This window comes from Acomys russatus, chromosome 10 (assembly GCF_903995435.1).
Source record: "Acomys russatus chromosome 10, mAcoRus1.1, whole genome shotgun sequence".
Taxonomy (NCBI): domain Eukaryota; kingdom Metazoa; phylum Chordata; class Mammalia; order Rodentia; family Muridae; genus Acomys; species Acomys russatus.
Genome location: NC_067146.1, coordinates 3,578,329 through 3,594,790, shown reverse-complemented (window position 1 = coordinate 3,594,790; position 16,462 = coordinate 3,578,329). Strand labels below are relative to the sequence as shown.

General features: G+C 45.9%; 1 protein-coding gene across 1 annotated transcript in view; it reads left to right on the top strand.

Moving 5' to 3' along the window:
* Positions 1–16,462, top strand: part of Tbxas1 (thromboxane A synthase 1) — a 141,219-nt gene that overhangs the window by 66,120 nt on the left and 58,637 nt on the right. The window contains exon 6 of the mRNA XM_051152437.1: positions 15,499–15,587. Within this exon, the coding sequence (XP_051008394.1) occupies positions 15,499–15,587 (89 nt within the window). The remainder of the gene's footprint in view (positions 1–15,498; positions 15,588–16,462) is intronic.

Genomic DNA, 16,462 nt, shown 5'->3' with positions numbered 1-16,462 from the left:
AGGGTCAGCAGGCCCTGACCAGGTCTGAGACTATGAACTTCAATTACCTGTTGGGGGGACCGTGTTTTCTGAATGGAGAAGCACTTTACAGGCCTGAACCATGTCTTAGATATCGAAGTGCTGGCCATGGCTGATGGGGGAGAAAAAGAAATGTTTTTTTCCCCCAGAAGAACTCTAGGTGAGCAGCCAGGCCAATGTCATTTTTAAGACAAATTTAGAACAACCGTCAAGCTCCATGAAATGTCACAGATTCTTTTTGTTTGTTTGTTTTGTTTTTGTCTTTGTCTTTGTTTTTGTTTTTCAAGACAGGGTTTCTTTGTGTAGCCTTGACTATCCTGGACTTGCTTTGTAGACCAGGCTGGCCTCGAACTCACAGAGATCCGCCTGCCTCTGTCTCCCGAGTGCTGGGATTAAAGGCATGCGCCACCACTGCCCGGCTTCTTGAAGCCTCTGGACGTTCTCCTTTCTCAGCATAACAGCCCTCCCTCCCCCATCAGCTGTGCATTTGAAAGCTGGTATTTGCACTGCCTCAGAGCCAGTTTCTCCATTATCCATTCCCAACTGTTTGTGGGAGAAGGAGATACTGGACAGGACAGGAAGTGTGTCCTGAGTACCTCCTTCCGCACAGATATGACTCTCATCGTTTCTAGACGTTTCCTTGAACCTTTCACCTCTAGCTCATTGGTTCTTACTATGGGCCCAGAGGCAGATTACGATGTGTTGCCTATAATCCCAGCATTGATGAGGTGAAGGCAGGAAGATTTGCAAGTTTGAAGTCAGCCTAAGTTACATAATGAGGCCTCGTCTCAAAACACCAAACCAACTAATGAAACAAGAAAACTAATTCTTAGCTACCCCAAGTCCCATGGCCTCCAAATATGGAAGGTGCCTGAGAACCTGTGGTCTTTATGAATCCCTCCATGATTCTGCTAAAGCATGAATGGGGTGGCTCCAGTGTGTGGGTGCTCTGCTCGGTCCCCTTCACTGTACCTCAAATCTGCTGCTTTTCCAGGCCCTGCTGTCTCTGTTGTTGGGTTTGGGGTAGAAGTTGAGAAAACTCACTTCAGATACGGAAGCTTCAAATGAAAGCTTTATTTTCTGAGCTCAGGGAGGCAGCCTGGGGATATGAACCTTTCCCTGAGGGGAAGCTGTATTGCATATTTAAAAGATGAAAACCACAAGGTGAGGGGGCATTTGTGAGTGCCAATCAGATTTTAACAGTTTAAGCAAGGGTTTAAGCAAGGGGGTTTCTGTTGGAGGCTGGGCCTGAGCCAGGACACCTGGCCTCAAGGCCTTTAACTACTTCTAAGACATTCAGTCTGGAACCCAAGGTTTTTCATTTATCTTCCTAGACCTTTGGTCTCAAGGTGATAAGGGAACAAAGAAGTGAGCCATCTGTCTGTCCTAAGTGAGGGCTTTGCCGGCAGTAGATGCTTTTACCAGTTAACACACAGTTAGGAAACTGTTTCAAGGGGCCGGGTAGGAGATGACTCTGCAAGCTCAGGACGGAGAACCTGGTTGGACCTTGCTAGCAGAATGGGGGAGCAAACTCTAAGACTTGCTTCGAGAAGGCTGGGTGGGCTCTGGCAGCTGCCACCTTCCACTGATTTATTTCTCTCAGTGACCCTAAGGGCCCATTCAGTCCATCCTGCCATGAGGATGCTTCTGGAGACAAGTTTTTTTTTTTTCCTGGTATGTTCTCTTTTTACCTGTTGGCCATATCCAGGAGGTATCTAATGATGGCTCAGTAGATAGATGAAAAACCAAAGACCCGCGAAACTTTCTGTCTGCTCCGACGAATGCCATGGGGCAAGAAAATAATAAAAGGGAAATCCTTTTACCAAGAAAAGCAGTTAAGGGACTAGAGAAATGGCTCCATGGTTAAGAGTGTGCATTGCTCTCACAGAGGGCCTGAGTTTGGTTCTTAGCACCCACAGCAGGTGGCACACAGCTAGCAGCTCCCTATAACTCCACCTCCAAGGAATTGGCTATTTCTGTCGTCTTCGGGCAACCACCCTTACGTGCACACACACACACACACACACACACACACACACACACACACACACACACAGAGAGAGAGAGAGAGCGGAGAGGAGAGAGAGAGAGAGAGAGAGAGAGACAGAGACAGAGACAGAGACAGAGACAGAGACAGAGAGACAGAGAAAGAGACAGAGAAAGAGACAGACAGACAGACAGACAGACAGACAGACAGACAGACACATAATCGAGCAAGGAAAGAAAAACCAAATAAGAGAACGTAGCAAACTGATGGCTTCTTCCTTGGAAACTCACAAACCATACATAGAAAGTGGAAACAGCAGGTCATAAAGAGACACAGGAAAACTAGACAGTGTAGGCATGTTGAGCCCAGACAGAGGTACACAGAGACAGCTGTGAAGTTTCAATATCACCCATCCTTCCCAAATAAGTGGCTTTTGAAAGTTTGTCACCAAACCTCAGGGTTTATCACCTACCCACACAACCCCACAAGGTTTATGCTAAAATAATAAAATAAAATAAAAGCCCTGGATTCTGAGACTTTCCCTTTGGCTCCTCAGCAGGTACGGTCTTCCCCACCTGCACCAGCGTGCCGCCCGCCTCCTTCCCTACCGTGTGCACCCTGTTGATTTCCAGAGGCTTTCATAGGCTTTACCCACCCATCTACTTCATGCAGTGTATGTAAGGCTGCCTCAGGCAACAGTGCATGGAGGTTCTTTAAGATCAGCATCATGTGTGTGCCCACACACATGTGTGTGCGCATGCGTGTTTGTGTGTGCGCATGCGTGTTTGTGTGGCCTTTGTTTGTTTGTAACGCTGGGAGTTGAGTGAGGTCACATTTTCAGAATTTTTATTTATTTATTGTATATGAGTGCTTTATCTGCAGAAGGCATCAGATCACATTACAGATGGTTGTGAGCCACCATGTGCTCTTAACCACTGAGCCATCTCTCCATCCCGAAGTCACATTTTCATTTAAAAATAAATTGCTTTTGGCTTTAGTCTTTCTGGGGATAATATGTGGAGGTAGAGCCAGACCAAATGTGATTGATGCCTCCGTGCTTCGGGAAGAAGAGACCCGCAGAGTTGTGGTCTCAAGATAGACTCGCGGTTGGGATTTACAGAATGGATTAATGACTATTGCTAAGAACACAACTGATTTTTTCATAGGACAGAACCTTGCCTGGTTAACCTGCCAGATTTCCCACCCATCCTCCGCAAGTGTTTGTGCTTTTAAAAGGGCACCGGGGAGATTTATTTAGGCCTTGACAGTCTTTCACTAGATTCCTCACCAAAGGCTCTGAGTAATCCTGGAACCCAGTGCAATTTTCTTGTGACTCAGGAAGCAAATGGATGTGATTTCAGGAAACAAAACTGAGACTAAATGCATACTTCTCCAATGGAAATACGTAACTAATGGGCTGCCCTCAGGTCAAGTTAGTGCTCATTTTTCTTTTTAAATGTCATAACTCATCGGAAAGAGGGAAGATACGGTGGATCTGTGTGCACATGTGACTTCCTACCTGAAGGAATGACTTTCACAGACTGACGTGAGGCGGCAAGAGAGTGGCAGGTGGCCTTCGAGTACACAAGAGGAGAGAATGTGTCAAGGAGGAAGCTGACCACCAGGCTGATAGGATGAGTTAGGACGGCTCCTGCTATGACTGGGGTTCTGGAAGCTTCCTACGGCCTGGGTATTAAAGGCTGAGTCCCTAGGGTAGGTAGTAGTCCTCCAACTGGAAGTTGTAGGAGGCACAGCCCCAAAGGGGACTGTGGCATCCCTAACGTCTCAGATTCCTTCTCTCGCTTCCTGGCCATGAAGTCAGAGGTTTTGCTCTGACACAAACCCCAGCCATAACATGCTGTCTTACCAGAGGCCCAAGGGATCATGGACTGAACCCTCTAAAGATATGGTCCAAGAGAGCCACAGTCTTTGTAAATTGGTAGTCTTGAATGCTTTGTCATAGTGTCAAAAAGCTGATTAACACAAAGGGATTCGAAATCATTGAGGATAAAGAGGCCTCTGGACTTGAATATCTGGATGAAATATTACAAACTGTTAGACTCATCACACACTTTAACAGTTATAAAGACAATTGATGATCAATTTAGCTTTGTTTATTCTGGACTCAGAGTTTTTCAAAGGTAAATGCCTGGGGAGTGAATGCCATAGTTTGTCATTGAGCAAAATGGTACTTTTGAATAGTAAGTCTTTCCAGTTCCCACTGTGAACCTCATTTCTGGTGCTCCAAGGACAAGAACCCAACATGCCATCATATTAGTCAATTTTGCATCACTACAATAAAATACCCGAGGCAGATAACCTATCAAGATAAAAGGTCTAGTTAGCTTGCAATTAAGCAAAGTCAAAGTCTAAAGTCAATCAGTGAGAGTGGCAGATGGCCATTACAGAGGGCATGCTGGAACAAATGGTCACATCTAGAATCAAAGCAGAGACAAAGACAGACCAGAGTCCCCCGCAGTCCCCTTCAAAGGCATGCTCCCAGTAACTTAGCTATCAAAGGTCCTGATCTTCTTAATACCACGATTTTAAAGACATACAGCTTCTCGGTGACACTTTGTACTCAGCACCATTAGGTGGCTTATATACTCTGTCCTCAGAATCTCCTGTCAGAAGTGGGCGTTTGCCCACTTACCCCATAAGCAAGGACTGAGCAGACACGAGAGACCACCAGTGAGGATGTGGGTGTCACCCAAGAGTGAATAAGCCACTTACACAGCAGTGTGCAAGGGGTGGGGGTGGAGTGGGGTGGGAGGCTGGCTCTTTCCACAACGTGAAATAGACAAGGAAGGCTGGCATCTTGCGCGGTACCGAGGGCTGCAGCCTTCTGCCTAATTTTTCACTTTCATCCAGATGTTTCCTGTCGGGAAGGCATAGTCAATAATGTATGAGTCTTATAGACAGAGGCATATGTGCTTATTACTCCCCATAGGCCTTTCCTGCCCGGGAGAAGATGTATCGCTCAAGAATGCCTACAATTTTTAAAAATTCAAGTTGATGCACTCAGCTTGTGAGTGAACGCACGGCTCGGACCGTTTCAGTGCAAGAGCCTGTGCACAGCCACAGTGGTTATCATGGCTTTGGGCTTTGTTTGGCTGTTAAATTCCCAGTATAAACTCTTCAGGCGGTCAGTACGGGGGGAGGGGGGGGGGCCGTTCTATGGCAGAAGAGGGTTTTCCAATAATGCTGGAACAAGCAGCTTTCCCTCAGCAGCATAGCTGCCGGCAGTTTATTTTCAATATTTGCTTTTATTTCTTAATCCTCCCAAACAATAAAAATAAGAGTCATTATAAACCAGCGTAGCTGTGGTAATAAATGCTTCAGAGTCCCAAAATACACTGTCCCTGTCTGACCAGTTACCCGTTTTCCAGGATGTCTGGGTTATTTATCTAGCAGCACGAGACCATTATCCTGAGACACAGTTGTATCCCACTGACACCTAATCTTCTAATTAAAATCAGAATCATGATGGACTGTTTAAATTCTACTTTTAAATGTTCATTTTCCATTTGCATTTAAAAGAAAACACACTCCTCATCATCGATACCCCATCCTGGGTTATAATTTGTCTTTCTTTTGCTGGAATCAGAATGTCACTCACAACTTGCCGCTGGTTAAATGGAAAAGAGCATCAGAAAGTGCTTTACAGCTTGGCCGTTGCTTGGCAACACCAGCAGCCACTTCCTCACTGGAGTAAGTTCTAATTGGTTACAACTCTTGACAGGAGTCTCCGACTTATTGGAAACGACACTTGATTATTCATCTAGGTGGCTAGAGCTGATGTGTATCAGCAGGGAATTTTGCATAAAAATGAGTCACGGATGTTTTTAATATCTGGGTGGCTTTCAGTGATGGTGTAGTGGGTGAAGGAAGTGATACGTTTCGTTAGCTAGAATTAATTTTTCATTTATTAGTCAACAGTTAGAGCCCTTCAAGGCATTCATTTTTAAAACCCCCTTCAGTAGCTCACCCTTATGTATTCACCTATCCCCCTTCTAAATTCAATTTTTAAACATGGTTGCCCTTAGGCCTAGTGCGTTAGTCAGTGGTGAGCTACCATAGCAAAGACCAGTGATGATCACCATACCAAAAAAAAAGTTTTTTTAAAGATGTTTTATCTCAGAGCTCTGGGCATTCCAGTCCTTGACTGATGGACATACACTTTTAAGTCTCTTCTGAGTAAAGGGGCAGCAGTGCATGGTGAAGGACGCACAGGCAGTGCACAGCCTCTCTGCTGGGGACCAGGAAGTGAAAGAGAAAAAGGCAGGCAGAAGCCATGTGATTCCCTCCAAGGCTACTCTCCCAATAACCGGAGGAGCTCCCACCAGGCCCCACCTCTTAAAGTTCCACCATTTTCCAACAGCGTGCTGGACCGGACCTTTGACACATGGACCTCTGGGGAATATTCCAGATTCAAACTATGGCACCAAAAGGAAGAAATGTTAACTTCTCTTACTTGTTGGTTTCTGTGTTTACAAATTTTATAGCGTAGAAGTACAAGATACATAAATTATTGCATAAAGACCGAGTAGTGGAGGGCGGTGACCGGACTCCTGCCTTGTAGCAGATGTTAGGTTTGGGGGGGTAGAGGTGGGGTAGAGGGTGTTCCAAGGTAGGTTCTGAGGTACACAGAGCAGTGCAGAGCCTGCTCAGAGAATAGGGGTTCACTCAAGCTAGAAAGGCACCAAGGAAAAAAAGGAATTGCAAAAGTGGGTTGAGGCATGCAGAGGCTGCCCCTGCTGCCCAATGCCAGGGGCAGCCAAGAGCTGTTAAACACTTGGAAGCGGAGGACTGACTTCCTCAGAACTCTCTGGCAGGAGAGAGCACTCCATTTAGCTTTTTAGCTTTCAAGATGCCAGATGTCCCCAAACACATGAGGCAAACCAAACCCTTCCGGGGCAGATGATGAGGAGAGCTGCAAACGAAACATCTGGAGTCTCCTCTACAATACCCAGCCAAGGGGTGTGGGCGGGTTCCCAGGGCCCAGGTTTGGGACCAAATACGGGTCTCTACTCTGATTCTTTTCTTCGTCTTTCCTCACAGACGGGCGAATGGCTCGCCTCGCTCCACATCATCAATGAGTGAGGCTCACACCACTTTAGCAATGTCAGGTAGCTCAGATGACCCCTCCTTCCCGCTCCCTGAATGGGAAACACTCTTCTCCCAACACTCAGTGAGACACTGTTCTCCAAACTTCTAGACATCCAAAGGCTCTTACATGCTGAGTCATTTTGTTTTTCCCTCTTGAGTTTCTAGCTTCAGACCTTCAAAGAGTGAAATTATAACCTAAGAGTGAAGTATAGGGAGGGGCAGAGGGAATGTGGGAGCTGATTTTGGTGAAAAGGTGACAGGAGCCACATGGTTTGGCATTCTTAGTCCTACTTTTCATGAAAGTATTTGAATCCAGAAACAACCAGATTCTGTCATCATAGAATTCTAAGGTCACTGTGTCAAAGAGATGACAATAAATTTCTTTATGTGCCGGGCGTGGTGGCGCACACCTCTAATCCCAGCACTCGGGAGGCAGAGGCAGGTGAATCGCTGTGAATTCGAGGCCAGCCTGGTCTACAAAAGTGAATCTAGGACAGCCAAGGCTGCACAGAGAAACCTTGTCTCGAAAAAACAAAAAACAAAAACAAACAATAAAGTTTTTTATAGATGGGATATGTCATTTCAAGTAAATGGGGTTATTGATACTACCCTCCACTGGCATTAATTTAGAAGATGGCTGCATTTCCCCCATGGTCCCGAGCAGATTCTTAGCCCGATGTTTAGTAGCACACTCATTAGGCTTTTGCGTTGCTGTGACAAGGCACTAGGCAAGAGCAACTTAAGAGCGGAACGCTTTATCCTGGCGCTCAGCCCATCATGGCAGGGAAGGCACAGAGGCAAGAACAAGAGCCGGCTGGTGACACTGCATCTGCAATCAGTAAACAGAGAGTATACAGGAAGTGAGCTCAGCCTCCAGCCTCACCCCTAGGGACCTGCCTCCCCGCAACAAGAGCCTAACAGCAGCACCGCTGCCTGGGGACCAGGTGTTAAAACATATAAGCCAGATGGGCCTGGGGGCACACACTTTCAATCCCAGGACTTGGGAGACAGGAGGAGCAGATCTCTTGTGAATTTGAGGAGAGAGAATCCTAGGAAAGTCAAGGCTACAGAGCAAGAACTTCTCTCACCACCACCCCCCAAAACCCCCTCCCCCCACAAAGCCAAACCAACCAAACAAAAGGGCACACATAAGCCTCTGGGGAGATATTTTACACTCAGCCCACAATAAATGGTCTCCTTGGGTTCCCAGAATGCTATGGGACGGGACATCAGAGTTTGTTACACTGAGGACACAGCTTGGGATGGGAAACCCAGGGTCAGAGAGATTCAGATACCATGCCCAAAGGAAAATGTAAATTCAGTGTGAATCTCCTGTGTTTTGCTCAGAACCAATTAAAAAAAACAAACAAACAAACAAACAAAAATAAAATCCAAAACCAAAAACAAAAAAACCTACTCGGAGCCCATGCTAAGACAAAAAGAACATCCCAGTCTATTGATGGGTTCTGAGTGCCTTTGATATGAACACAGTCAGTAAGTTACTGCTCAGGCCAGTGCTGTTCAACATGTGGGTAAGAACCCTTTTTAGGGGTCGACTGGCCCTTCCACAGAGAGTGCCTAAAATCATGGAAAAGCACAGAGATTTACATGATTCCTAACAGCAAAATTACAAAGTAACAACAAAAATAATTGTAATGGTTGGAGTCACCACAACATGAGGAAAACTGTATTAAAGGGTTGTAGCATTAGGAAGGTGGAGAACCGCGGAGAATCAACTGGGTAAGGGTACAACAGGCACCTTTGTTTGTCTGCTTGGTTGGTTGGGTTGTTTTTGTTTTTGAGATAGGGTTTCTCTGGGTTAGCCTTGGCTGTCCTGGACTCAACCTTGTACACCAGGCTGACCCCAAACTCACAGAGATCCACCTGCCTCTGCCTCCTGGAAGTGCTGGGACTGCAGGTAAATCCACTGTGCCCAGCTACCAAATTTTTTTAAAATAAATAAGTAGGTAAATAATAGAGAATAACAACATATAAGAGTTACCATGTAGAGGGGATATTGGAAATATGTTACCTGTTGTTTTGTAACAAGTTTTTACCCAAACCCAGCAGACTGAAACAAGAAACCTTTGTTAATACATTATTTTTGTAACTGGAGAGTCCCACATGGCTTAGCTGGGGTCCTCTGCTCAGGGTCCCCTTAGTATAATGGTCAAGTTTCCAGTCTTGTCTGTGGTCTCATCTGAAGGGTTGCCTAGGGAACATCCGTTCCTTGTGCGCTCTGGGAGACAGCGTGTACGATGTCCTTCAGCCTGTGAGGATGCTCAGAGCATTTCAGCAACATGAATACACAGACAACAGTGATTTTAGAAGATCAGTGTCAGTGACTGAGTTTTGAGGTGGATGGGGAAGGGAAAAGTCAGCAGGCTCTTGGGATGGTTGGTTTATAGTGTGCCTGCAACATCAGGTTCTGCTCTAAGGTGCTTACCCTATGGCCCGTGTCCTCAGGAGGCACGATGACAGCAGTATCCCAGTGATAGAGTCTGAATCACAGTGAGCAGGGAGATAAAGATGAAGGGGACAGAAAGGCCAACGATGCGGGCCCGACGGAGTGCTGTCTGTGAGGAAGGGGAGAGGTGCAGAGAAGGATCCCCGGCATCCATACCAGCCCGGAGATGGATCCTCCATAGGACCAGTGCCATGTTTGGACCACTCCTGACTACCGCTGGGCACTTTGCGTATTTTGTTTCTAACTGTGGTTACCACACCTCCAAGGCAGCATTTTTATCCTTATTCTGCGGGTGAGGATATAAACTCACTGCGTTTAGGCCACTAGAAACCAACTACAGAGTTCCAGGGAGTGGAATCACACAGGCACTGGCAAAGACTTTGAGTGCTTGATCTTCTTGGAGCCAGGGCGCACTACCCAAGTGGAACTCTTCGCCCTCGATGGAAAGTGGCGAGGGTCGGGTTTTGGAGAGCAGCGGCAGGCAGGGGTTGGGAATGGTCCTTTGAATGGGGGAATGCCTCACCCTTTCTTGGTCATCTCCCTGTAAGGCACCTCCTCTGTCTACTCCTAAGAATCAGAATTCACCCGCTCGCCTTCTGTCTGCACTATTCATCAGAAACAGTTGATCAAACCCTTTGAAAAACACTGGGCACTGACTGAATTTATATAGCAAAGTCCAGGCTAAGCAAGAACTTACTTCCCTGGGGAATTTTCTTCCCAAATTGAGGATGCGGCTTTATTCTCAGCAACCAGAGTGACCAAATAGCCGCCCAGTCCCACTTTCAGACTGTCTTCTCTAGAGACAACCAGGCTTGGCTTCAGGACTGTCCACTTTGACCTTGGCCAACTTAGATTGTAATAGAAAAATACTACAGACTGGTTTAAACAACAAGTAAGTGTTTTCTCTCAGTAACAGAGGCTGCGACTGAAGAACAGGACCCTCCCTGGCAGTCATGGCTTTTGGTGGCTCCTCTTCTATGGTTTGCAGGCAGCCACTGTGACAGTGCTGACAGCGTCTCACAGTGTAGCTCAGGCTGGCTTTAAACTCACTATGTGACCCAGGCTAGCCTAGAAGTCATAATTCTCCTACCTCAGCCTTCTGGCGGCTGCAATTACAGGTGCACGCCATCATTCCTGCATCAATCCCAAGGTTTCACTTAATGTTAATGGTTCCCTGAGAGGCCACAGCTCCAATCCAGCTGCACTGGGAATTAGATGAACAGCACACAGATTTCAGGAAGGCACAAACGTTTGCTCAGTCCACAGCAACCCCCTAGATAAAAATCCGTTTTCAAAACCAAAATGGTATCACGATTTTATGTGATTAAAAGTACAACATATGTGCATCTTAAAAACGTTAAGTAAACAGCAGAACGAATGTCTGTCTTAAGAGCTAGGTGGAGGAGCACTGTGTTGCTTCTGGCCTTTTGTCCATACTAAGCCACATTCACTTGCTTCTCTGAGAGCTCCGGGAAGGAACTGCAGGGCCACAAGCCCAACGCACCGAGCCTTTGCTTGTATTCAGCTCATGTGAGAGTAGACGTTCTATAACAATGGCACATAACGCAAGAAAGGGCGGGGGGACAAAACAAAACAAATCCCAGAAACGATGGCAGCTGGCCAACACACAGATCATGCTCCACTGTCTTGTGATATTTCCTCTGCATTGCTTCTTAAAACATTTTCATATTACATGCCCCATCTCATATCACATTAATCCAGATTAAGAACGTCATTATCCATTCAGTGTGACAGATAGCAGGCATGGCACTGTAGAAAACTGAAACCACATCAGGCAGCAACAAAGCATTTTAGTCAAGTGCGCATGGGCGAAGGGATGGCAGGCAGCTGGTCCTGGCAGCTCCGCATCACCCAGGCCTGCACTTGGCTCCATCACACAGAGCCCTTCTAATACACGGGCCACGCTTCCCGTTTCAGGGAAATTTGCAAAAGCCAAATTTCATATTTGCACCTCTTTCACTAGCACAAGGACGCTTAAGCTTGAGGTCTAAGAAGACCTTCACTGCAACAGGTTTTTGTTAGTTTTTGTTTTTAGTGCTCTTCTGAAATATATTGGGGGAAAAAAAACCACTTTCGTTTCCAGGATTTTATTAAAATAAGACTCACTTGAAAAACTAAGTATATTAGGGTAATTGAAGGGGCTGCAAATGACCTCGCCAGTAAAGGTGCTTGTTGCCAAGCTGACGACTTTAGTGTCTTCTCTGAGAACCTCAAGATGAAAGGAGAAAACCAATTCCTGCAAGTTGTCCTCCGACTCCCACTTGTATGCCGCGGCACACGCACACTCACACATGTGTGCTCAGTAAGTAATAAGTGCAGGAAGATAACTTGAGAACGGCAGTCAGAAAAGCTAGCCAGAGAGATGTAGGACAGGAAGTATTGAGTTCTCCAAATATTATGAAAGTCAGATTTCTCAGGAATGATAGCCTGGAAGCCATATTCAGGAACCCATCTACACGCAAACTTACACCGGTGGATTAGTCAGTGGATAGTTTGGGAGGATTTGGAAAAGAACGCCTCAGTCATAAAGAATTAATACAGAGTCATGGAAAACAAATCAGACTCACCCTCCACATTTCTTTCCTAAATGGACTTACAGATAGACAGCTGAGGTCAATGACGTTCCTGCTTCAGCCAATCACTGACAAGGTCTCCTGCCAAGTATTGGGAAGGTGGTGCCAGGCAGAGTATTTACTTCAGTTCATCCTGACTGGCCAAAGGGACTGTGATAATTTTTGCAGATACCTGAAGTAGCTTCCCAGTGGAAGGTCACAGGTCTGTGCTTGACCCAGTCTGCATAGTCATGAAGTAAGTGAAACCTTAGAAAGCCCATGGCCGAAGTTGAAAGAGATCACAGAAGGGCTAGCTACTATTTCACTTTGAGCTCAAGGAATGCCCCTGGGCTTCTCAGACTAGTACCCTCCTACAAGAATCCCACACTACCACAGGTGATGAAGCATTGGTGCCATAAGTGTGTCCCCATAGGGCATGTGGGGCTAACTGGAAGGGGGCTGTGACAGGGAGGGCTCCAACACAGCCACGTGTCCTCCCAGCATCGCAACAGCTGTCCACACTGTCCCACTGTTCAGGGCAGTCCTGGGGTTGTTCTTCCCAGAACAGCTGAAGACAACTTTTTATGGAAATAAAATCAATAGAAATGCAAGGCCTGGGGCAGGAGAGTTGGACCCTCCCAGAGGACCCAGGTTTGGTTCCCAGCACCCACACGGAAGCTCACAACTGTCTATAATTCCAATCCCAGGGGGTCTGATACCCTCTTATGGCCTCATCAGGCACTGTACACCCATGGTGCACAGACTATGTAAGCAAAACACCCATACATATCATTTTTTAATATAGGAAAAAATTAAAAAGAAATGCAAAGCCCTTTCAATGAAAGCCACTTCAAGGGCTAAAGGATCAATTGCACGCAGCTATAATTCTTGGGAAAAGACCTTGTGGCTTTCATTGACCTGAACCTTGCTTTTTTTTTTTGGTGTGTGTCTTCTGCAAAAACCAATACAAATCTGACCTTGCTACTGGCTTACAGGGTGCAGAGCACAGAGTGTGACTAATTTACTGTTTACAATATAGTGCCTGAGGTAGGACCATGTTCTACCTATGGGTTGTTATTTGACAATGACTTCTTTTTTCCTCCCAGAGGACCAATAAAAATAGAGAAAGGAGTACAGCCTATAAAGCCAGAGAGGTTGTAACACCTATTAGTCAGCTTGTAGCCATCCACTTAGAAAGAGGAAGGCAGATATGGTATGGTTCACCGTTTTCAAGGCTTTAGTGTGTGGTTGGTTGGACCCATTGTTTTGGGTGTGTGGCGGCCCACGATGGGAGCACATGGCAGAGCAAAACCATTCACCTCAAGGCCAGGAGTGAGAGAGAGAAGGAGTAAAAGACTGGGGTTCATAGTCTTCTAGAAACATCCCCAATAGGCTAGAGACCTTCCAGTAGGCCCAGCCGCCTAAAAACTTACCACCTCTTAGTCATGCTATCCTAAGGAGATACTTAAGATCCAAACTGTAGTAGAGGGAGCTGGGTTTTGCCTCCTCCAATAACATATCTCTGGCAAGTAGATTCAGACTTTATAATTTTCTATTGTCTTAAGATTTGAAGAGCAGCCAGGCAGGTTGGCACACACCCTGTTTAAAAAAAAAAAACCAAAGCCAAAACCAAAAATGGTTTGAAGAGCAAAAAAGCATATATTGCATAGTTATTGAACTCCATCCAACCATTCATCCATCCAACAAATAATTACACATACCAGGCTCTGTTGCAGCTTCTAGAGATTAAAAACTAATTGGACAAGCAGACAAAACCCTCCCCTGACCCCAGACACTTCATAATCTGGCATCAAAACAATGCAAAACAGGTGCTAGAGAGATGGCCCAGCGGGTAAGACAGCGAATTGCTCTTGTACAGAACCCAACTTCAGTTACTAGTACCTATATTTCACGGCTTACAACCATCTGTAACACCAGCTCCAGGATTCCTCAAGACCTCTGCTGATGGGTACCCAAAAGGCATGGACGCAGAAACGTAATCTTAAAAGTAAACTGGGGCAGGGGTAGTCAGAGGTTCACAGTCCTGCCGAGGACCTGGGTTTGGTTCTAGCACCCACATGATGGCTCACAACCACCTGTAACTACAGTTCTAGGACATCTGCTGTGTTCTTCTGACATCTGCAGGACCAAGCAGGCATGTGGTGCACACACATGAAGGCAAAACACTCATACACATAAACTAAAATAAATCTGAAAAACTTCTAATTTAAATACATTACGAGCAATAATAGTGGCCAGGCATGGTGGTGCACGCCTGTAATCCCAGCACTCAGGGAGGCAGAGGTAGGCAGACCACTGTGAGTTTGAGGTCAGCCTGGTCTACAAAGTGAGTCCAGGACAGCCAGGACTACAAAGAGTAACCCTGTCTCGAAACACCAAAATAAATAAATAAATAAATACATACATAAATTTTTTTTAAAAAAACATAGTGTAAACTAAACATCAGGCACCATTTCAAGGTATGATTTCCATAAAAGCTCTGAAGGGCCTGCAGCAGCATGCTGCCTCCGCTATGACGCTATTCTAGAATGTGTACCAGTTCAAATGATCCCCTTTGCTAGTTCCAGTTTGGTCTCCCAAATATATAGGGAAGACTAAAGGCCATACATAGAGAATTCTACCCATCCAAGAGATCCTGTCGGAAGTCAATGTGATGGGCAGCTGACACCTCCTAAGTGTGCACAGCACTGCTCTTTAGACCTTTCTCTTGGCATTGGAATTTTTCCACAGTGAAATATTGCCTTGTACAAGTCAAGAGTTACTGTGTCTGGGAAGGCTTAAGCAGCTGAAACGCAAATGAAAAAGCCTCTCTCAGAAATACCATCAAGATAACTTCTGGCTTAATTAAGAAGTTGGAATAGACGACCCTCAGTCCCTCTGGATACCAGAGTCTATGTTCTGGTGGGAGATGGGAAAGCTTAATTGGAGCAAGCATGCATGGAATTGGGCTAGTTCCAGGGCCAGGACATATGGAGTGTGGTCTAGTTGCTCGCTAATGCTAAACCGCATGTCAGGAAGCTGAGCGCTGACTCACAATTCTGTCTAAACACTTAATGATCGCTTTCATAATCATTTCACCAGATTTACCTTTGATCCTTTCTTCTTTTGTCCTTCTATCACTGGCAGCTTAGTTAATCTTAAAATAGGTATTTATAGACACTGTGTAAAACAGGCACTGTGAACGCTTCCTTACTCTTAGCCTCATGAAAAGTACCTTTGAAATCCAGTCTGTTTTCCCAGAAGGCACTGCATGTAACCTTGTCCATCATCTGCAGCCAATTTAGGCATGATGCCCTAATTACACCTCTGCTATCCATTATCAGATGACACCTCTCATCACCCAAGCGTGTGAACATCTCCTGGCTCACTTAAAACGCTGTGCAGCATCCGGGGAGGCAGCCGACATCCAGAGGTAAGGCGGTACCATTACAGGTGAGAAGTCACAGCTCCAAGCGGATGGTTCTTGTGACTGTACATAATTGCTGGACAATTACCTTGGGAGTAGCAAACTGGAGATGCCAGACCTTCATGACAGCATGGAGAGACTGAGTAACAAGAAGAAACCCACCTAAATCTAGGAAACAAAGTAACTTGATGCAGGGATTCAGGCCTGTTGAGGTCAGTCCCTGACTAGACTTACCCTCTGGCCTCCATGGATGTGAGGGCTTGACATGCCAGGGCAGAAAGGCAGGGACTTTAGGGAAAGCTCCTAAACTTTCACACCAAGAAAAATTGTGCAGCCAGGTATGTGGCGGCACATGCCTTTCATCCCAGCACTTGGAAGACACGGGCAGGTAGACCTTTATGAGTTTGAAGAGAGTTCCCGACCAGGGTTGCACAGTTGAGTCCCTGTCTGAAGAAAAGAAAAAAGTCAAGCCATGAGGCTGACACTGTAGCTTGGTTGCCAAAATGTTTGCTTGGCATATGCAAAACTCTGGGATTAATCCCTATTACCACAAGAAACCTGGTGTGGATCTTGGCCACATTGGGGAATTTGAGGCTTGCCTGGGATACCTGTGTGAAAAAAAAAAAATTTTTTTTTTAAGTTAAAAAAGATATTTGCCAGACATGGTGGCACAGGCCTTTAATCCCAGCACTCGGGAGAAAGAGGCAGGTGGGTCGCTGTGAGTTCGAGGCTAGCCTGGTTTACAAAGTGAGTCCAGGACAACCAAGGCTACACAGAGAAACCCTGTCTTGAAAAACCAAAAAAAGAAAAGATAATGTAATCAAAGCATATTATCTGACTTACTTAGTAAACTAAGGAAAGAAGATGACAAGCTCAAGGCC